Below are 22,019 nucleotides of genomic sequence, written 5' to 3' on the forward strand. Positions count from 1 at the left end.
CCTGGGCATCGTGCCAAGTTCTCAGCCGGGCCCTCTAGAGTCTCCAAAGGAAATCAGGCTGGAGAGTGGGAAGACAGCAGGGGGAGGCAGCAGTCCCAGTGCCCGGCTGGGTCTGGGAGGCATTGAAATTCCAGGGCCGGAGTCCTGAGACAAAGATCGTAATGAGACAGGAAGGTGGCATAGGAAGGAGTCCATTTGCATGACAATAATTGAGCCAAGAATAGAAAGCTAGAGGGATGCAAGGGGTGAGGCTGGCAGCTGAGCCGGGCTAAACCTCACAAATCAGACTCCCCGGCTCTGCTTTGCAGGGGAGGCGGGGACCGAGCCCGGTGCCAGGCTTTGGGGGTTGGGAGGAGTGGGGCGAAGGCCAGGGCCCAGGGGACTGTGGGAATGCTGACCAGAGTGGACTTTGCTTTACTCCTCCTCCTTGAGTCTGGAGCCTGCCTCTGCCGGCCCTCTCTGGTCTCTGAGGTCTCTGTGGTCTCTGAGGCTGTAGGGCTAATTCAGCGGGCAGGATGGCTGCTCAGAGGGAGCTCTATGACGCCATTGTGATCGGGGCAGGCATCCAGGGCTGCTTCACGGCGTACCACCTGGCCAAACACAGCAAGAAAGTCCTCCTGCTGGAGCAGGTACCGGGTCCCCTCTGCACTCCTGACCTCAGGGACGGTCCCTTTCTCCTCTCCCCCAACCCCCAGAGGGTTTTCTGGAGCCAGCAGACAGTGGGGTGGAGGACCTGATCATCACAAATCAAAGGGCCTGGTCATCACAAATTCTGTGCAGTGTGAAGCTTAGCAGTCTGGTGTGTTTCATGACAATGCAAAGACAGTTCCACCCTCCCTAAGACCTGCTTTGGGTTTCTAGGCACATTTCCTCCTTTTGCTGCCTCCCAGATCCTGTCCTTGACCAAGAAGCGTCCCAGGCCCCATGCTCTACCTTCTATCTACCCAGGATCCTCTGTGCCAAAATGGCTGCTCTGGCCCAGAAAAGTAATCAGTTCTGCTTTGGGTAACCTTAAGTAGAGGTAATTCTGCCTGGAGGCAAAGGCTGATTAGTCCGCCTAGGAGGCAGGGTTTGTCTTGGCATATTTCTGGCCCCTTACCCTGCAACCCAGCAGAGGCTTCTGTTTTCTTCTGTCACCTCTGGATAATAGCAGTCTCCTTGTTTGATACACAGGAAATGAGACTTAGGTTTGTTTTTTTTCCTTATAAAAAAGTGACCCCATGAAGTGCAATCTACTGGCCACTGCACATGTAGGTAGGCCCTGTGTATCCACAGGGTCCTTCCCAGGGCAGGTCCACCCAGCCCACCTTCCCAAGCTTTCCACCTTCCCATTCTACCTGCATCTATCCAGGATGCTTTTGGTTTCTCTTCTTGGTAATGAGCTAGATTGGTTGGAAACCTTCTTCATTTCTCGATCAGTTTTCTCAAAGCCTGAGGGATTCCTGGTCCAACCTCGCAGGAAACACTCCGTCTCTTGTTAAATCCCAAGATAGATCCCTTGTCCTGAGCAATCTGAACTACAGAGAAAGAGTCAGCATCAGTTTCCTTGTCCATAAAATGAGGAGCCTAGACTAGAAAGATCTCAAAGCATCTTTCTAATTCTGCTTCTCCAAGAGTCTAAATGGAGGTTCCAACAGGATGACTGAAGACTAACTCACAGAGGGACTTTGGGATGCGAATGATGTTAGCAAAAAGGAGGCATGAGTTAGAACTACTGAAGAACTTCTCTTCTGAAGCCAAGTCAGTACTTGGCCATAAAGGGAGACTGTATGGAAATATTTGAAGGATAAGCGCTCCTTGTTGACAGCACAGGATGAGCTGGCTCCTAAAGGGGAGGGGTGTCAGCTGCAGCTGTCTCTTGTTCTCCCTCTCCAGTTCTTTCTCCCACACTCCCGAGGAAGCTCCCATGGGCAGAGCCGGATCATCCGAAGGGCATACCCAGAAGATTTCTACACCCAGATGATGGCTGAGTGCTATTCCATGTGGGCCCAGCTGGAGCATGAGGCGGGAACCCAATTATACAGGTTGGGTTGGTGGGGGAGAATTTCTTGAATCCTGGGGCTTGGCACCTGGGGGTGCTTTTACCATGAGAGGGGGTGGTGCCAAGAACACTTTTGATGTGCAACAAGGGACACACAAGGTCTCGGAGGTATTAGACACATGGAGGCATTCTGCTTGCTGTCATCATGATCCCCCCATGGGTCCAGCTGGCTCCAGCCAGGCTCTGAGTTCCAGGGCTGGGTTCAGACCATGTGTCCAAGGCTTGCAGAGGTTGTTTGGGGAAAGCTGTTGGAAAGACAGTGGGTAGGTGCCCAGAGCTAGAGTGTGTATCTACATTTCCGTGGAGCTGACAGAAACCCTGTCGGGGCAGGGATTGAAATAGAGGAGGAGAATTCTGCTTGATTATTTTTAATTAAAAAAAATAATTATTTATTCAGCTGTGTTGGGTCTTAGTTGCATCATACGGGATCTTGTGTTGTTCTTTGCGGCACGTGGACTCTCTAGTTGAGGCACGCAGGCTCAGTAGTTTTGGTGCATGGATTTAGTTGCTCCCTGGCATGTAGGATCTTAGTTCCTCAACCAGGGATCGAACTCATGACTCCGGGATTGCAAGGTGGATTCTCAACCATTGCACTAAGCAGAGGAAGTCCCTCTGCTTGATTCTTTATGTTCCTACTAGTATCACAACTTTTCATACTGGGTCCTCACCCCTAGAACAAACCATATAAATCCATTTCATTTTTCTCTGCATACCTCCTCCCATGGGAACAAATGGCGATGCTCCTCAGGCTGCACTGCTTGCCTTGGAGGGAGCCTACAGCTATTTCCATGGGAGCCTGTTGCTCCCATGTCTTTTCTGACCCTTAAGATCCGTCCCCCAACCACGACCTTTCAAATACTCATGGGGAAGAAGGCGACAACCCAGGAGGCAAAGAGAAGTTTTACCACCCGTCGTATCATCCTCCCACCTTCTCTATGGCTCTTAACTGAACTTCCTACAGAACCACTGCTCTACCCTACAGGGTGGCAGTTATTTTAATGGCCAGGAACCAAGAGGTTACTGTTCTGTTGCAAAAACACCATTAACTTAAGAACAAAGTGAAATCCATTATGCAAATACAGCTAGGGCAGCTAATTACAGATTGATTCCAGAGGCAGCTAATGCACCCAGCACCCAAATAAAGGAGCATGTCTTGCTGAGGGGTGGCCTGGCAAAGGGACCCCCCTCTCTGTCAGCCATCTGTGAATACTGCTGAGTATCTTGTGCTGAAAGACCTGCCGAGGTCTTGGAGGGCACACTTCATCCCAGAAGACAAGGAGGCAACTGAGAGATGTTTGGAAAGTGGAATCTTTCAGAGGGGAGACAACTCTGGAGTCAGACAGGCTTGAATTTGACTTTGTGCTCTACCTCTGACCAGCTGTGTGACCTTGGAAAAGTTTCTGTACCTCTCTTCACCTCATTTTCTCTTCTAGGGCTTTGTGAGGATTAAACGAGACTCTTATGAAATACTTGGCACTATGCCTAGCACCTTTGAATATATGGCATTTCCTTCCAGTTATTCTGGGTCAGCTGCGATCTATCTCCATTGAGCAAGGAGGGGAAGACATGCAGGAGGAGGCAGATGGGATGCAGGAAGCATGGACATCAAGGGGAAGGCTACTGGAGAGAGGGAAAGGGACCCTTGGATAGGAGACTCATGATCTCACAATCCTCTTTGGCAGGAAGGCAGGAATTTGGAAGGGCTTTGGAATAAGGCAGGCCTGGCTCTAGATATCAGCTCACTCTGACATATTTAACTGTGTGGTTTGGAGCAAGCTGTCTAACCCCTGTGAGACTCAGTGTTCTCATCAGCAAAATAGAGGTAATAATATCTATTTCCTAGGTCTGTTGTGAGGATAAGTATGTAAAGGGTTTAGAATGGTACCTGACAAATCACCATCATCATCATCATCACTGCATGTTTTAGTGCTTATGATAAGAAGCTGGGACTTCCCTGGGGGTCCAATGGCTAAGACTCTGTGTGTTCCCAATGCAGGGGACACAGGTTTGATCCCTCGTCAGGGAAGATCTTATATGCTGTTCAGCCAGAAAAAAATAAAAAGGAAACTAAGGCTGTTCTAAAAGTACTTGATCCATGTTAACTCATTTAATTCTCCCCACAAACTTATGAGAGGGTTGCTACTGACCAGTCAAGATCTTAACCAGTAGTGCAGTTCATAGAATTACTCAATGTTTAGTCTAGAGCACAGTTTGGCAAACTTTCTGTGAATGGCCATATAGTAAGTTTTGCAGGCATTGCCGGCCATATGGTCTCTTTTGCAGCGATTCAATTCTGCCAGTTACTCAACTCTGCCATTGTGAAAACAGCCACGAATAAAGTTACAGTGAAAGTCGGTAAGAGCTGTCCGACTCTTTGTGACCCCACATAGTCTGCCAGGCTCCTCTGTCCATGGAATTCTCCAGGCAAGAATACCTGAGTGGGTTGCCATTCCCTTCTCCAGGGGATCTTCCTGATCCAGGATTGAACCTGGGTCTCCTGCACTTCAGGCTGATTCTCTACCATCTGAGCCACCATAATATGAAAACAAATGACCATGGCTGGGTTCCAATAAAACTTTATTTATGGATACTGAAACTTTACATAATTTTCATCTCATGAAATATTCTTTTGCTTTTCATCAACCATTTAAAAACATGAAAACCATCTCGGCTGTGGAATAGGCAAAAACAGGTGGCAGACCTGATATAGCCCCTGGGTCATATCTTGCTGGCTCCTGATTTAGGGGATGACAGAGGATGAGGCTGTTGGATGGCATCACCAACTCAAAGGATAAGAGTTTGAGGAAGCTCAGGGAGTTGAAAGGAAGCCTGTTGTGCTGCAGTCCATGGGGTCACAAAGAGTCAGACATGACTGAGCGACTGAATTGATTGATTTAGGAAATACCACAGACTGGTTACCTTGTCCATCTCTTGCCTCCATACAAGTTTATGCCTAAATTATCCCAGGTCAAAGGTTGCTATATGTGTGTACATGTGCTCATGCCTCAGTCGTGTCTGACTCTTTCTGACCCCATGGACTGTAGCCCATCAGGCTCCTCTGTCCATGGGATTTCCCAGGCAAGAGTATTGAAGTAGGTTGCCATTTCCTTCTCCAGGGGATCTTCTGACCCAGGGATCGAACCTGGGTCTCCTGCATTGGCAGGCATATTCTGTACCAGTGAGCCATGTGTGAGGCCCAGGACATATCCTAGCCCATCTTAAAAGACTTTCTCTCTGCTTTCCCCCCAAAAAAGACTCTCCCTATGCTTCGAAGCCCCACTTACAGAAAATGAAGAGTGAAGTGAATGTTCTTTGAAAAATCTTTAAAGTTCTGTATAGTGCTAGGTTTTATTATTGTGTTGTTATTATTAACAATTCTTTCCTTATGGCCAACCTAATTTACTCAGGCACACAAGTTTATTTAGTTCTTTTACTCGGAGCCACAGAACAGATACTTCCCATTCCAATTCCTTGAGCTTTTGTTCCTAATTCTGATTTTCTAAATGATTCATCAGCCGTGTGGTTCTTATTCTCCTAAGTTCTTCTGGAAGAACCAGCACAATATCATAATTGAACTGATAGATACAAATATATTTACTTAATATTTGATGATGATTTTGATATTTGATATTTGATGATGATTTTTTTAAAAAAGCCTTCAAGAATTGAGAGTTAAGGTGGTTGTCCAATTCTTTTCATTCTGCTCTGCCACTTCCAGTGACAGTGGCATACTGAATATAGGTGGGCTCTGGATATTTGCATATATTCCGGGAACAGACAATGACACATGTGTCAGATCACAAGGTCTGAGTCTTTTGTGATGTGTACAGCCAGGATGCTGATACCCAGAGCAAATCCCAGCTCTGTGGCCCATCTCTTTCCTGCCCCCGCCTTCTCCCTTTGAGTCCTACTATCTAGCTCCTGACCCCGGCTGCCCCTGCTTAGCTGACAATATCAGACAAGATCACAGCCGTAGGCAGTACAGCTGCTGGTAGAACCTGGTGGCCCCCTCCGCAGCTGCTGCTTCCTGTGTCTGAGAAGTGTCTGGCTTGTCAGCCACATCCCCTCCCTGGAGCAGTCTTTGTTAACCAATTCCACCTCGGCCCACTGAGCTGAAGATGAAACACCAGGAGCTCCTCGAAAACCAACAAAGACAGCAGCCATTACCAAGTCCTATCGGAGTCGCTTTCCCAAGGTGACTCTCAGAGCTGGCTTGCCTGGCACTTCTCACCCAGAGAGGGGGAAGCTGGAGCTTGGAATGGGAGATGGCAGATGCACGGAGAGCTGTCTGCCCCTCCCAATTCCTCCCAGCTCCATCCTGCCTCCTGTCCTATTGTAGTAACTGGTAAAAATCCCTCATCACCAACTCCCTCTATCACATCTAAGGCTTTAATAAGGCCACAGAGAAGTCAAGGGCTTCGCTAGTGGCTCAAACAGTAAAGAATCTGCCTGCAATGCGGGAGACTCAGGTTTGATCCCTGGGTCAGGAAGATCCCCTGGAGAAGGGAATGGCTACCCACTCCAGTATTCTTCCCTGCAGAATTCCATGGGCAGATCCTGGCAGGTCACAGTCCATGGAGTCACAAAGAGTTGGACATGATTGAGCAACAAACACACACACCCACATACACACACAGAAGTCAACAGGCTGCTGGGAGGAATCTCTTCATAGCACTGGATCCAGCTAGGGTTGGGAGGAAGGCACAGTTTAGCACCAAATTCTCAGCACTCAGTTGATGGTGTCCTGTGACTTCGGAGCTGAACTGTTTTCAGAGTTCCCTGGCACCCAGCCTCACTTCAAGGTGCTGTCTTTCTAGACCAGCCCTGACTACTCCCTGACTACTCATTTCCTGGTCTTTCTTTTTTTTGGGGGGGGGCGGGGGGCCTGTGAGATCTTTGTCCCTTCTCACCCTCTTCCTCCCCAAACTTGGTAGCCAGGGTCTGAGCAGAAAAAGAGAAAAGGGAGGTCCAGAGCATGGGGGTGAGAAATTGATGCAGAATGAGCAGACTGTTTATTGGGATCTAGGAAAAGCCATTAAGAAAATAAGCACTTAAATGATTTTCAATCTGCCCGTGGAAGTCATCTATCTTCATACTGGGGGAGAAAAAGCCCGTTCTCCAATCCCGGTTTTGATTGACTGATTTCCAATTCTCTAAACATTTCCCACAGGAGACTCTCACCTATCTCCCATAATGACAGGCCTTTGCATTTCCAGGCAGTGTTTTACATTTATTTCCGATTTGCTCATAATGGTCAAAAAATCTCTCTCCAATCCAAGGCATTTCTCCAGCAGTGCATGGTTTCCCTCGGGCCAAATAGCTCAGCTGTGATCCACGGAAAATGAGAATTTCCCAAACGCATCTTCGGACTAGGGGAGGGTCCGGCACCACAAATTCAGACGGAAAATTTCCCACTGTTAGATCAATATCTGGGCTAAGAAATAAATGCCACAGGGGCAGAGAGCTGGAGCAAAATGATTACAATCGGCACAATTACATTCACCGGCAGAATCAGCTCGCTGATTACTCCTAGGGATGGGGTGCTCCCGCTTCAGCCACCACAGAACGGCTTGGGAATTAGAACATCACTCAGTATTTCATAATTTGACAGATTTGCCCGTTGCCTTGGCATGAGTTCATTTCCTCCATGCAGTACATTCCTGTAAGAGGAGTTCTTATTTCAAGGAAGGAAGGAAGGAAAAAAGAAAGGAAGGCAAGAAGGGAGGAAGAAAAGGAGGGTAAAATGAAGGGAAAGTAAATCTCAGAATATACGAGAGACCAAGGCTGGTACGTTGCAGGCAGAGGTTAAAATATGCTGCTCGGGAATTTCCGGGTCAGGGATCTGATATTATGACTGCTCAGGTGAGAATGAAGCCAGGACTTGAGCAGAATTGTAGCCAGCCACAGCTTCATGGGGTACAAAGGGCTCAAGAATGTGTGCTTGGGTGGCTTCTTTTTCTTGTTGACCAAGGAGTTTACTAGGCGAGTTTTCATTACCTGAAACCCAATCTGAAGTCCTTCTGGGGCCACAGGAAAAGGACTGTCTGCTGACAGGTGGGGATTTCTACAGCATCTTCCCTCTGCCGAGCTTTGAAGAGGCAGAGGCGCTCAGTGCTTTCTCATCAGTGGTGGATGCTGAGTAGGCGGGGGCCATGGCAAATGGATTGGGCACACTGCGAGGCTCTGTGTACTGACACCGGCCCCAGGGCCCGCTGTGTCCCTACCCCCTTCCAATCTTCTCTTTAATCCCCCCAACCAGATAATGTGGGATTTGGAAGCATGTAATATCCATGAGACTCCATTATAGGCTATTACGAGCTTTATATACAGTACCTGGGGGATGTGTCAGGCTGATGCTTGTCACTGTGGCTGCTGGAACCGAGAGGGACTACAGGAGTGGTCCCAAGGGCCAAAGTGACCCTTCTATTGTTTTTATCAGTTTCCACAAAAAGGCAGCTCTGATCTCTGGTGACAGAGAGGTGGAAAGCATTAAACAGAAACAGCTTTCACTCAGAGTAAGAAGCATTCAGGGATGTACAGGGAGAAACACAATCACCGAATCACTGAATTAATGCCTGGAGCCCTAAGAGGCTGTCTACTGGGGTTTCTGCATGAGGGCACTATTGGCATTTGGGTGGGATTTTCCTGAACTTTCCAGGTTTAATATCCCTGGCCCCTGCCCACCAAATGTGAGTGGCAACCCCCAGGTATTATGACAAGCCAAAAAAAAAAAAAGATCCAGGCCACTTCTACACCCTCTCTGATGTGAAACCTCTGACAGTCCAACAGCCATGCATTACAGAGGAGGAATCTGGGGGTTGGCTCAGTGAGCAATCAGAGCAAGGTCACAGAGAGGATGCCAGGACTGGACCTAGAGCCAGAACCCCCAACTTAGGACCCTTTCCACAAAACAAGCAGCCTGAGAAGGAACCAGGAGACAGACACACAGGAAGGGATAAACCATGATACGCCACGGAAAAGGGACAGTGAAAAGAAACAGCAAGGGGTTGGGGAAGGGAAAAGAGATAAAGTCGTTGTTGTTCAGTTGCTCAATTGTGTCCAACTCTTTGAGACCCCATGGACTGCAGCACACCAGGCTTCCCTGTCCTTCACCATCTCCCAGAGCTTGCTCAAACTCAAGTCCATTGAGTTGGTGATGCCATCCAACCATCTCATCCTCTGTTGTCCCCTTGATCTCTGAAGAACAGAGATCAAAACAGTGAGTAGGGTCAGGGAACTGGAGGGAGGGGAAGAAATCTTATCACATTCATTCAACCTTTACCACCTTCTAGGTGTGACAGTAAAAGAGGATTTAGGATCTCTGTCCTCAAGGGCAGGGTGGATCCTGAGGAGGGAAGATGGAGGGACAAGCAAACCAATAGTGATCGCCAAGGGCAGACTGAGGGATGGGCTGGACACCAGCTCAACACTGGGACTCTCACAACAGAACAGAGATGTCTCTGCCTGCTTTCTGAATGTGAGGCCAGGACTTCCCTGATGCCTGGCCCCGGACCCTTGCTGAAGAATGACAGAGAAGGAAGGGCCCAGGCACAAACTCTCACGTAGGGCTCTTTTTTTCTTTTTAACAGGCAGACTGGACTACTGCTGCTGGGAATGAAGGAGAATCCAGAATTAAAGATAATCCAGGCTACTTTGTCGAGGCAGGGAGTGGAACACCAGTGTCTTTCATCTGAGGAACTGAAGCAACGTTTCCCCAATATTCGGTTGGCCAGGGGAGAAGTGGGGCTCTTGGAGGTGTCCGGAGGAGTTCTCTATGCCGACAAGGCACTCAGAGCCCTCCAGGTGACATGGTGCATCGTTAGGGGCCACACAGCTCCTGCTCTGGGCATCCTGGGTCCCCATCAGCCATCCCCTGACCTCCGGCCGGATGAGCGCCTTTGCCCTGCTGCTTCTAGTCTTGACTATGGGGGCAGGGCGATTTTAGATATCCTATTAGGCCTGGACAATATGGGTGAGGAGGTCTAGAGTCTGCCCTCTCTTTTCTGCCCTCAGTGAAGGATTCTTTGTCCACCAGGGTGAACCACATATAAAACTGATTCTTCCTTCCCTGTTCTGCCCTTTCAGGATGCAATTCGACAGCTAGGTGGCATAGTGCATGATGGAGAGAAGGTAGTGGAGATAAAACCAGGGCTACCAGTCATGGTGAAAACTACCTCCAGGAGCTACCAAGCCAAGAGCTTGATCATCACGGCAGGTCCTTGGACCAACCGGCTCCTCCGTCCCTTGGGAGCTGAGCTACCTCTCCAGGTAAAGGGACCTGGAAGCCTGGGAGGCTGTGCTTAAGAAAAGTTGGACCTAGAGGGACTTGAGCTTGAATCTGCCACCTGCCATGTGTTAGTGGATGACTTTGGGCAAGTTCATTCACCTCACTGAACCTCAATTGTATAGCCTGTAAAATGGGGACTAGGGCTGTTGGAGAATTAAATTAAATGATATATATAAAGGCCTTGGGACTTCCCAGGTGGTGCAGTGGTAAAGAATCAGCCTACCAATGCAGAAGACTCAGGAGATGCAGGTTTGATCCCTGGGTTGGAAAGATTCCCTAGGGAAGGAAATGGCAACCCACTCCAATATTCTTGCCTGGAGAATCCCATGGACAGAGAATCCTGGGGGGCTATGGTCCATGGGGTCACAGAGTCGGACACGACTGAAACAACTTAGCACACACGCACACAACATAATATCACATGTAAATGACACGAGAACTGAGTGCAACAAAGATGGGTGAGTTGAGCAGGGCATCTGGAGGACGCCAGAATGCTCTCCTTTTCATTTCCCACTTTCTCTTCCTGCTCCAAGACCCTGCGGATCAACGTGTGTTACTGGCAAGAGAAGGTTCCTGGAAGCTACAGTGTGTCCCAGGCCTTTCCATGTTTCATGGGCCTGGGCCTCAGCCTGGCTCCTCACCACATCTACGGGCTGCCCTCCAGAGAGTACCCAGGGCTGATGAAGGTGAGGGGAGAGGCCCAGAGAAGGCTAACAGGGTCCCATGCAGATTTGGGGCGGCTACCCTAACTTCCCTCTCAATGAGCTCCCTCAGACCCCAGTGAGCAGCAGCAGGAACCAACTTCACCATTCAGTATGTGCCGCACGAGACTCCCAGCTGTCCTGGGGCCCAGCAAAAGGAGCCCTTCCTTTGCAAACAGAGGGTTAGCAGGGGATCGGAGGGCTAGGCAACCTTGTATGGCAACAAAAAGCATCTGACAGGAGTGCGGAAGGCTGGGGTGATGGCTGGGGTGCCTCCTGTGTACAACCTGGCCCCCCCATCTCCTGCCGGGCTGGGGGTAGTGTGCAGGAAGCCGGGGCCTCCCAGCTCAAACCGCTCTGATTGGGAGCCAGGTCTGCTATCACCACGGCAACAATGCAGATCCCGAGGAGCGGGACTGCCCAGCAGCTTTCTCAGACATCCAAGATGTCCACATCCTGAGCGGTTTTGTCAGAGATCACTTACCTGACCTGCAGCCCGAGCCTGCTGTGATGGAGCATTGCATGTACACGGTAAGTGTGTGGGCAGCCGGGCCAGGCCCTCCCGCGGCCCTGGGAGCAGGGCGATGGCGCAGACCAGCCTTGCGCAGCTTGGGCCAGACTCGGCCTGACCCCTGACATAGAATGTGACTTGAAACAAATGAGCTTATTTCTGAGGGTCGTCTCGCCTCCACCCGAGAGGGCCCATTAGAGGTTATTCATATTCCTTTTCATTAGGAAACTAGGCTTACGTCTGGCAGTCCTTCACTATGTTTCCCAGAAGAACTCTAAAAGAGTTTTTGGCAAGATGTTCTAGTTGAGCAGGCCTTGGGGACAAAGAGAAGAGACAGATGTCACCAGGGCCCAAGGCGTCTTGGCTGAAGTTAGTTTACACACATTAACTGAGCACCTACTGTGTTCATAGCTCTGTACGAGAAGAGACAGATGGACAAATGATCAAGACCTGCGTACCCCAGGGCACTGGCATGCAGAAAGCACACCTGTGTCCTGTTCCCATTCTTTCTGGAAAGAAATCCAGCCGAGTCTCCTCCCTTCTGAGCCTGCAGCTCTTCTTCCTCCCTCTATCCTCAAAGGACACACGTGTGATTGTTTCTTTCTAGAACACCCCCGATGGGCACTTCGTTCTTGATAAACACCCAAAGTACGACAACATTGTCATTGGTGCTGGATTCTCTGGTGAGCCTGAGCGAGGGAAGATGGGGTGCCTTAAAGCTGACCTCGGTGCAAGACAGAATGGTGTTTTTCATGCTTTAAGCTGATAGAGGAGGGCCAAAGTCCAGATTGTGCGTGTATAAGGGGGCTGAACGGGGCTATCAGAGAATAAGGGGTGCTCATGGTGGGAGGCAACTTCTGCCTTTGGGGTGCGACCGGTGGGAAGGTTAACCCTGTCTGGGGACTGTGTAGGGGACTTCCAGGGAGCCCAGCCCCTGTCTATGAGGATGCCTGACCACCTGTTCTCCTTTCCCTAGGGCATGGGTTCAAGTTGTCCCCCGTCGTGGGGAAGATCCTGTACGAATTAAGCATGAAATTAACGCCATCCTATGACTTGACACCTTTTCGAATCAGCCGCTTTCCCAGCCTGGGCAAAGCCCACCTTTGACCCCCTGGCCAGCAGCTCCCCTTCTGTGCCCAGGAGTTGGAAATAAAGCTGGGAAAGACATGTAAGAGGAAGAAAAAGGCTGTGGGAGGCTATCCTTTCCTCGTGACTCTCTTCAGTCCCCCATAAACACCGGCTGATTGAACGTACCTTCTTTCTCTGGCCAACTCCCCAATCACACACCACTTTTTTGCTTCAGTTCAATCAGATATTCTACAATCACAGAGTGCCAAGGACCTTGGAGGTGGATGTCTCAGTAAGGAAGGGGCATAAGGACCGGCTCAGGAGACCAAAACAACTATTAAAATTCTCTTCACTGGGGCATTTGTTGAATTTTGGATAGATCTGATGAAAGTTGCCTAGGGGAGGGTAAACAAGATAGTCTGTAGACCATTCATGCCCTTGGAGCTCCTTTTCATAAAACTAGAGCCATCCTCTATCACGAACCCCCACAAAATGTGGCTCGTCGTGGGTGCACAGCAAATGTTTGTTGAAAAAAAAAAATGTGTTGAACAAACAGATAAGTAAATGACTGCCTTGCATGAAAGCCTGTGGCGGGCTTTATATTCCATGTGACCTTATTTCTTACAGAATTTAATTGTCTGAATTAGCACCACAGAATCCATTACCCCAGGACTCCTTAGGGTCTTTATCCCCTCAACGCACCACACCCTCTTTCTCTGGATTCTTTGTCTGGTTCTCTCCTCTCATAAAGACGCTCGGCTCCCCAGTCTCTCATTAAGGTGTATTGTCAGGTCTTTATGAAGATGGAGCTGTTCTACCAGAAAGGAAGAGAGAGACACACTCGCTCAGAAACCCTGTTCAATGTTTGAATGTTAAATGTGCCATTTTATTATCATTAGGATTGCTCCCACTTAATGAAACAGCATTAACACCGAGTCGGCTGGCCTCCTTGCACTAATTGCTTTGGAAGGAAACAGGCTCATAACTGCCCCAGGGTGGGTGGAGGGGTGAGAGGTGTAAACAGAGACTCAAGCAAGGCTGAGCGCATTCAGATGAAACCGAAGCAGGAACATCTCCAGACAGGGGCCCCTTGGACCCAAAAGAATAGGAGTTAATGAGCTCTGGGGAGAAAAAAAAAAACAAAAACTGGGACTGGGTGGGCTGGAAATGTTCAGAGGAATCCCTGAGGGGGGAGGAGTGGGAAATGAGAAAAAGAGTAAAAATATTCTCAAAGGAAAAACAACACAGAGGAAATTAGTCTTCAATTGCCGCATAGGCCTAGGCACATGGATTAATGCTGATTTGTCCTGGGAATTATAAAAGCTAGCCAGTTGGAATGAAACACCATTCCAACTCTGCATTTTGGGTGCTCTCATTTGGTTCCCTGAGCCACAGCCTCTGTAAAGGGGCGGGGGAGGATAATCATATCTGTAAAATGGGAATATTACATCTCATGGATCAATCTTGAAGACATAATGCTGAATAAAATCATCCAGACATAAAAGGACAAGTAGTGTGTGTTTCCATTTGTGTGAGCTATGTGTGTGTGTGTGTGTGTGTGTGTGTGTTGTGTGCTCAGTCGCTTCAGTCATGTCTGACTCTGCGACCCTATGGACTATAGCCCACCAGGCTCCACTGTCCACGGGATTGTTCATGCAAGAATACTGGAGTGGGTTGCCATGCCCTCCTTTAGGGGATCTTCTTAATCCAGAGATCAAACCCGAGTCTCTCGTGTCTCCTGCATTGGCAGGTGGGTTCCTTACCACTAGTACCTCTTGGGAAACTTGTGAGCTACTTAGAGTAGTCAAATTAACAGAAACAGAAGGTGGAATGGTGGTTGCCAGGGGCTAGAGAGAGGAATGGAGAAGGCAATGGCACCCCACTCCAGTACTCTTGCCTGGAAAATCCCATGGATGAAGGAGCCTGGTGGGCTGCAGTCCATGGGTTCGCTAAGAGTCAGGCACGACTGAGCGACTTCACTTTCACTTTTCACTTTCATGCGTTGGAGAAGGAAATGGCAACCCACTCCAATGTTCTTGCCTGGAGTATCCCAGGGACAGAGAAGCCTAGTGGGCTGCCGTCTATGGAAGCGACTTAGTAGCAGCAGCAGCAGCAGAGAGAGGAATAAGGAGTTATTGTTTAATGGGCACAGAGCTTCGGTTTGGGAAGATGAAAAAGTTCTGGAGACGGATGATGGTGATGTTTGTATAAGACTGTGAGCGCATTTAAATGCCACTCAACTGCACACTAACATGGTTAAGATGGGGGACTTCCCTAGTGGTCCAGTGGCTAAGACTCCAAGCTCCCCAGTGCAGGGGGCCTGGGTTCGATCCTTGGTTAGGGAACTAGATACTGCTTGCCGCAACTAAGAGTTTGCATGCGGCAACTAAAAGATTCTGCATGCTGCAACTAAGACCTGATGCAGCCAAATAAAGACTTTTTTAAAATGGTTAAGATAGTATATTGTATGTTATGTATATTTTACCACAATTTTAAAAAGTGGGGGACTTCCCTGGGGGTCCTGTGGATAAGAATCTACCTGCCAATGCAGGGGCAAGGGTTTGATTCCTGGTCCAGGAAGATTCCGCATGCCATGGAGGCAACTAAGCCCATGCTCTAGAACCCACGCGCTGCAACCACTGAAGCCTGTGTGCCAAGAACATGTGCTCTGCAACAAGAGAAACCACTGCCATGAGAACTCCATGCACCACAACAAAGAGTAGCCCCCACTCACCACAACTTCGTTCACACAGCAATGAAGACCCAGCACAACCAAAAATAAGATAATAAATAAAAATTTTTAAAAAGGGGATAATAATACTGACCAACTCTAAAGGAGTGTGTGAGGATCCAATAAGGTCATTCATTCAACACACAAATATTTGTAGCTTCTGTTCTGTGCTAGGCACTGTGCTAGGCATGGTGGATGTATCTATGAATAAAACAATCTGTGGCAATCTTACTCTTGTGGTGTTTACAGCCCAGTGAGGAGCAGACATGTAGCTGATGCTTTCATGCTTGTGCTCGAGCTCAGTCATGTGCAACTCTTTGCAACTCCATGGACTCCACCCTCCAGGCCCTTCTGTCCATTGAATGTTCTAGGCAAGCATATGGGAGTGGGTTGCCATTTCCTTCTCCATGGGATCTTCCCCACCCAGGGATCGAACCCACGTCTCTTACATCTCCGGCATTGGCAGGCGGATTCTTTTACCACTGAGCCTCCTGGGAAGCCCATGTAAATAATACACATAAATAAATTGTATTGTACATTAGATGGTGACAAGTGTGTTGGGGGAAAAACAGAGCAGAGTGGGGAAGACAGAGAATGCTGGGGGAAGGGTTGCCCTTTTGGATGGTGGTCAGGGTGAGACTCATTGAGCAGACTTGGAGGAGAGGCAGTGCGCCAGGCAGATACCAGGATGTCTGTAAGAGCACATGGTGAATTGTAAAGCAAGGTATTGTGTTATTACTAAGACAGAAATGAGGTACAGACAGGGATCAGGGGAAGATCCTGCCAGCTCCCCAGCCAGCAAAGTTGGGGAGAAAGGATTCTGGGGCTCGCTCTCTCCTTCTTGTTCCACGGCTGCCCTCCACTCCCTCTGCCTCTGCTTCTCTCAGGGCCACCTTCCTCCCCCAGCCAGCTGCTGCAGCTCCCCTTCCAAAATATCCAGTCTTATTCAGCTTGCTGGTGACAGCAAAAGGAGGGGACCAGTGTCTAGAGGAGGCTGAGAAAGGACAAGTGGGGGACGCTGACAAGCCCTGCCTGAGCTGGCGAAGGCCCTTTACAAATGAGCCAGGGTGTCCTAGAAACAGAGTGCAGGCAGGGGCGGGGGCAGGGGCATGCGGGTATGTGTGGGAGGGGTGAGGTCAGGGCAGAGTGGAGAGAAGCAGGAATTGGATAAGAGGAGGCTGGTAACACGCAGGCCAGGGAGGCAGGCGAGGACCTGCAGGGATGTGCACACAGCCCAAGTGGGAGGAACTGAGCATCTCTCATGGCAGGTGGGCTGGGGTCACAGAGGGGAGGAGAGGGTGCAGGGAACAGAGTCTATGGCTATGGAGTAGAGGACTAGCCTTTGCAAATGGGCTCAGAGGACCAACTTGAGGGTTTTAGTAACACTGAAGGATTTGCCAAGCAGACCTGCCAGCATTATCTCCCTGCCTCCCTTCTGCTTGAGCGTGGCCAGGCATCCACTTTCAGGCAGAAACCCTGCCTATCTTCAAGATGGGAGAAAATCAAAATAAATTGGGCAGGCAGGAAGAGACCTCTGGAAGGGCAACTGGGGTCCACATGAGCTGCAGGGGAGAGATAAGGGCAGCAAAGAGAAAGAGGCCGGCATGGTTGCCAACCAGACTAAGGCAAACAGAGGCAGGCTAAAAATAGATTGGGGGTGGGGAGGGAGGAGAGGCAGTCCAGAAAAGAAGGGAAAGCACAGGCAATCGATGCCATTGCGACTCTGACCCAATTCTTCATCTCTCAGCCTCACCATCTGAAAAATGAGGAGGTGATGGGGGAAAAAGGAAAGACTGGAACAGAGGAGAGTCAGGGGAAAGTAATCTGAGTCCTGAGACCTAGGCAACTGTGTGGCACAAATTAGTAGTGCCAATGTGGAAAAGAGAAGGTATGTGGTGTAGTTGATACAAGTGAAAACCTAATCGGAGTTTGGTTGGGTTTTAAACCACGACAGGTTTAGGTCTTAAGGAGTGTGGTTCTAATTCGGAATGAGGGTCACCTGTTTAGAAAGGTAAGCAGGAGAACAAGATGGCGGAGGAGTAGGTGGACACGGAGTGCCTCTCTTGCCATGGATACATCAGGAATACACCTTCAGACACAGAAGTGCATGCAGAAGACCAGCTGAGAGTGGACAGGAGTGCCTCAACAGTGAAAAATATATAGAACCACGCAAAACTCGAGATCAAGCCCTGAGCCTTTGGAGTGGGAGCATTGCCTCCAAGACCCTAGACTACCAGAGAACTAACCCTGCTGCTGCTGCTGCTAAGCCGCTTCAGTCGTGTCCGACTCTGTGCGACCCCAGAGATGGCAGCCCACCAGGCTTCCCCATCCCTGGGATTCTCCTGGTAAGAACACTGGAGTGGGTTGCCATTTCCTTCTCCAATGCATGAAAGTGAAAAGTGAAAGTGAAGTCGCTCAGTCGTGTCCGACTCCTAGCGACCCTATGGACTGCAGCCTACCAGGCTCCTCTGTCCATGGGATTTTCCAGGCAAGAGTACTGGAGTGGGGTGCCATTGCCTTCTCCGGAGAACTAACCCTAGGGAGTATCAAATACTGAGAACTCACACAAAAGAAGCCACTTGAATACAAGACACGGCATCACCCAACCTCCAGTAGCACCCTGTGCAGGACGCCTCAACTAAACAACAAACAAAAATAGAAAGGTAAGAGGAGGCAACAAGGATGAGTTAATGCAGGGACAATAGGCTGGAGTGACTTGATGCTTGCATTTTACTTCTCAAAAGAGTGATTAAAAGACTTCCCTGGTGGTCCAGTGGTTAAGACTCTGTTCTCACAATGCAGGGGGCCCAGGTTCAATCCCTGGTCAGAGAACTAGATCCAACAGGCTGAAACTAAGTTTGCATACCACAACAAAGATTGAAGATCCCATGCGTACCAACTAAGACCCGGCGCAGTTAAATAATTTCTTTTTTTCTAAAAGAGTGAGTGAAGAGAATTTGGCTATTGGATATTCTATTTCAATGATGGGCTTCCTCTTCCTTGCAGCAAGAGGGATTTAGGTTAGACCTCAGGAAATCCACCCAATCACTAAGTAAACAGATTTGTGAGATATTAAAACATGTATATAAGCACTCTTAGGGTGTTCTTTCCTTGGAAATCTTTATAAATAAGAAGTCCATCTATTTGGGCCTGTATAGTCTTACCTGTGGAGAAGGCAATGGCACCCCACTCCAATATTTTTGCCTAGAAAATCCCATGGACGGAGGAGCCTGGTAGGCTGCAGTCCATGGAGTCGCTAGAGTCGGACACGACTGAGCGAGTTCACTTTCATTTTTCACTTTCATGCATTGGAGAAGGAAATGGCAACCCAGTCCAGTGTTCTTGCCTGGAGAATCCCAGGGACAGGGGAGCCTGGTGGGCTGCTGTCTCTGGGGTCGCACACAGTCGGACATGACTGAAGCGACTTAGCAGCAGCAGCAGCAGCAGTCTGACTTGATGGGCTTCCCAGGGGGCTCAGTGATGAAGAACCCATCTGCCAACGCAGGAGACTTAGGAGACATGGGTTCGATCCCTGGGTTGGGAAGATCCCCTGGAGCAAGAAATGGCAACACACTCCAGTATTCTTGCCTGGAAAATTCCATGGACAGAAACGCCTGACAGGCTATTGTCCATGGAGTTGCAAAGAGTCAGACACGACTGAGTGACTGAGCACACACACAATCTTGCCTGAAGGCCAGGACCTCCCAACAAGCCTCAGGAAGACTTGTGGCTAGAAAGCAGGTAGAGTCTGAAATGGGATTCTGGGCAGGGCAAATGAATGTAAGCTCCTGAGGGGAAAGGGGAGGCAGAAGGCGGGCTGGTTCTGTCAGGCAGGAAGAAGCAGCGGGGACAAGGGGCAGGATTCTAACATGCAGGACCCAGTGGCATTTACATAACTTTGAATAATGAATAAGCCCAGCTCTGGGGCTCCAAGTCAGCGTGTTCATCTGCATCTTTATTAGGCTTTATAAATGATTCAGCTCCCTACCCCTTCCCCCCTGCCCCTGCCCAGCCTGCCCCAAGCATCAGGGTAGTTGATTGCTCATTATTTTAGACTAGGTTTGTTTCACCAACAGTCAGTGAGGCATGGAGCAGGGGGACACAGGAGGGAGGAAGAAATCTGAAAGGCGGTGCAGAGTGGAGGGGCAGGGTGGGTGAGCAGAGGCAGGCAGACTCTACGAATAGGGACGTGGGCATAATTCTCTAAAATGCTCCTGGGGCCAACATCTTCAGGACAGAAAGGTTTCTTAGACTCCCCCAAAAGTGCTGGGTTCAAGTCCTACTCAGTCCCCAGTTTCCCTTACATCTGCTGCCAAGCCCCCAGCAGGCTTCTCTCTCAGCTCCAATGCAGCAAGGAGCCACTTGAGCAGCCAAATGAGAACTGCCCCCAGGGAAGTTCTCACTTTTTCCTGAGGCAGGAATTTTGCTATTTTCACACACACACAAAAATCTGCTATGCTTGCAAGGCAAGAACAGACACCAGGCATATTAGGAGAGAAAGTGGTAGGAACAGGTCTACATGGTACGTGAATCAGTAGAGAAAAGGAATTCTCGTGTCCGTTGAGAGTTGGAGCCCACCTGGAAAGAGGAGCCTAGAAAAGACACACCTCCAGGTTAGGCATGTGAATGCCAACTGCTCTGGTCTATTGGCTGGAGGTGGGAGAAGCATTTAATAGCCTGGATGAGAAGGAATTGGCAGGAAACTGGTAAGGGGTTTCCTGGCTGCACATTAAAACCATCAAGAGAGCTTTAAAAAATATGATGTTTGGGCCCCACCCAAGGCCAATTAAATCAGAATCCCCGAGAGAAAAGGCTCTGGGCACAGGTCTAGTTCTTAAAAAGCTCCTCAATGTTGTTTGAATCCTGATTTTTCTAGTAGTCACGTATGAATGTGAGATTTGGACCATAAAGAAAGCTGAGTGTTGAAGAATTGATGCTTTCGAATTGTGGTGCTAGAGAAGATTCTTGAGAGTCCCTTGGACAGCAAGGAGATCAAACAAGTCAATCCTAAAGGAAATCAACCCTGAATATTCATTGGAAGGACTGATACTGAAGCTGAAACTTCGATAATTTCACCACCTGATGCTTAGAACTGAGTCACTGAAAAAGACCCTAGTGATGGGAAAGACTGAGGGCAGGAGGAGAAGGGGGTGACAGAGGAGGAGATGGTTGGATGGCATCACTGATTCAATGGACATGAGTTTGAGCAAACTCTGGGAGATAGTGAAGGACAGGGAAGGCTGGTGTACTGCAGTTCATGTGGTCGCAGATAGACACAACTGAGTGACTGAGCAACAACTTTATTTATATATACATATAATTATATATAAATTATACATATAAATAATATATAAAACTAATATAATTAGTAAAATGTAGAATCAGGAAAATGTAAATATTGATTGGATATTTGGTACTAAGGAATTACTGATAACTTTTTAATGGTGTGATAAGAGTATTGTGGTTACATTTTAAGGAGTCATTTTCTTTTTCTCTAAGGGAGAGACACTAAACAAATATCTTCCATGGGTGTGTGTGTGTGTGTGTGTGTGCACGAGCTCAGTCACAAAGTGATATATCTGGAAAGTGAAAGTGTTAGTCACTCAGTAATGTCTGATTCTTTTCTATCTCATGGCCTGTAGCCCTCCAGGTTCCTCTGTCCATGGAATTCTCCAGGCAAGAATACTGGAGTGGGTAGCCATTTCCTTCTCCAGGGGATCTTCCCAACCCAGGGATTGAACCTGAGACGCCTGCATTGCAAGCAGATTCTTTACCATCTGAGCCACGAGGGAAATGTATGATATATCTGGGGCCTGCTTTAAAATAATCCAAGGGTTTAGATGAAGCAAGATTCATTGCTTGTTGATGACTGTTGAAGCCGTTTGATAGATAAAGCTCATTATACTATGTTTTTTACTCTTCATATACAAAACAAAAACAGTTCCATGAGCATTTCTAACATACAGCAAGGTGAGAACCAGAGTCAGGCACTCAGCAGGATGGGGGCCACCTCAGTGGCATGACCAGCTTTAAAGGAGACCATGTGTGTGGGACCCTAAATGACAGGTAAGAGTTGTGTTCTCCATAGCCCTATTCTTCAGGCAGAGTCACAGGGACCACTTGAGGGGAACCATATCTGGCAGTTAGAGATGCACTGGGGTGTCCAAGATCTCTGGCTTTTTCCCCAGGCCAGCACAACCTCTGGAGACTCGGAGCCCCTCTACACTCTGAGCATCAGGCCAGGAGGCTGGATCAAAGGGTGCCTGAGGCACCCAGAGCAAGCCATCAACCCAGCTCTTTTCTCTCAATCCTTGCCCTCTCTTGACTGACTCCACAGGAGCTAGACCCCAGTTTCAGCCAGCAACCCCGCCGCCCTCCCCGCCTCATACCAGCCGTCACCATTGCTTCCCAGCGCTGTCACTCTCCCGACGGGCTCATCTGCCTCTGTCAGGCGACATTAGCCCAGCAGACTTCATCAAGGACGTGAGGGAAGGCTGAACACAGGGGAGGCTGAACACCAGTGCGCAGAAGTACGGGCCCCTGGGCAGCCACCCCCAAGCGGCTGCCGGCGGAGCTGTCTGAGCTGCTGAGAGATTCGTGGGTAGCTTGATCTCATTTGCATATCACTTCTTCAACGAACACACTCACAAGAATCCCAGATTCTCAGTTTTCTACTTTCC

At 49.0% G+C, this 22,019-nt stretch overlaps 1 protein-coding gene and 1 non-coding gene across 2 annotated transcripts; both read left to right on the plus strand.

The window, feature by feature from the left end:
* The first annotated feature begins 412 nt into the window (after positions 1-412).
* On the plus strand, positions 413-13,754 carry PIPOX (pipecolic acid and sarcosine oxidase). The gene is made up of 8 exons (XM_061390575.1): positions 413-629; positions 1,876-2,024; positions 9,631-9,844; positions 10,127-10,309; positions 10,862-11,014; positions 11,402-11,560; positions 12,148-12,223; positions 12,517-13,754. Exons 1-8 carry the CDS (start codon positions 516-518, stop codon positions 12,645-12,647), a joined length of 1,179 nt encoding a protein of 392 aa, XP_061246559.1. The 5' UTR covers positions 413-515; the 3' UTR covers positions 12,648-13,754.
* Positions 13,755-18,098: 4,344 nt separating this feature from the next.
* Positions 18,099-18,171, plus strand: TRNAV-CAC (transfer RNA valine (anticodon CAC)). Its single transcript has one exon. It is a non-coding gene; the product is annotated as a tRNA-Val (tRNA).
* The last annotated feature ends 3,848 nt before the right edge of the window (positions 18,172-22,019 follow it).

This window comes from Bos javanicus, chromosome 19, assembly GCF_032452875.1.
Source record: "Bos javanicus breed banteng chromosome 19, ARS-OSU_banteng_1.0, whole genome shotgun sequence".
NCBI classification, from domain to species: domain Eukaryota; kingdom Metazoa; phylum Chordata; class Mammalia; order Artiodactyla; family Bovidae; genus Bos; species Bos javanicus.

Bases quoted from the DNA above. Each gene is read 5' to 3' on its own strand.
- PIPOX (XM_061390575.1), top strand. From the start codon at position 516: ATGGCTGCTCAGAGGGAGCTCTATGACGCCATTGTGATCGGGGCAGGC. The intron at 2,025-9,630 runs GTTGGGTTGGTG...TCTTTTTAACAG, and splicing joins GCGGGAACCCAATTATACAG to GCAGACTGGACTACTGCTGC. The intron at 11,561-12,147 runs GTAAGTGTGTGG...GTTTCTTTCTAG, and splicing joins TGGAGCATTGCATGTACACG to AACACCCCCGATGGGCACTT.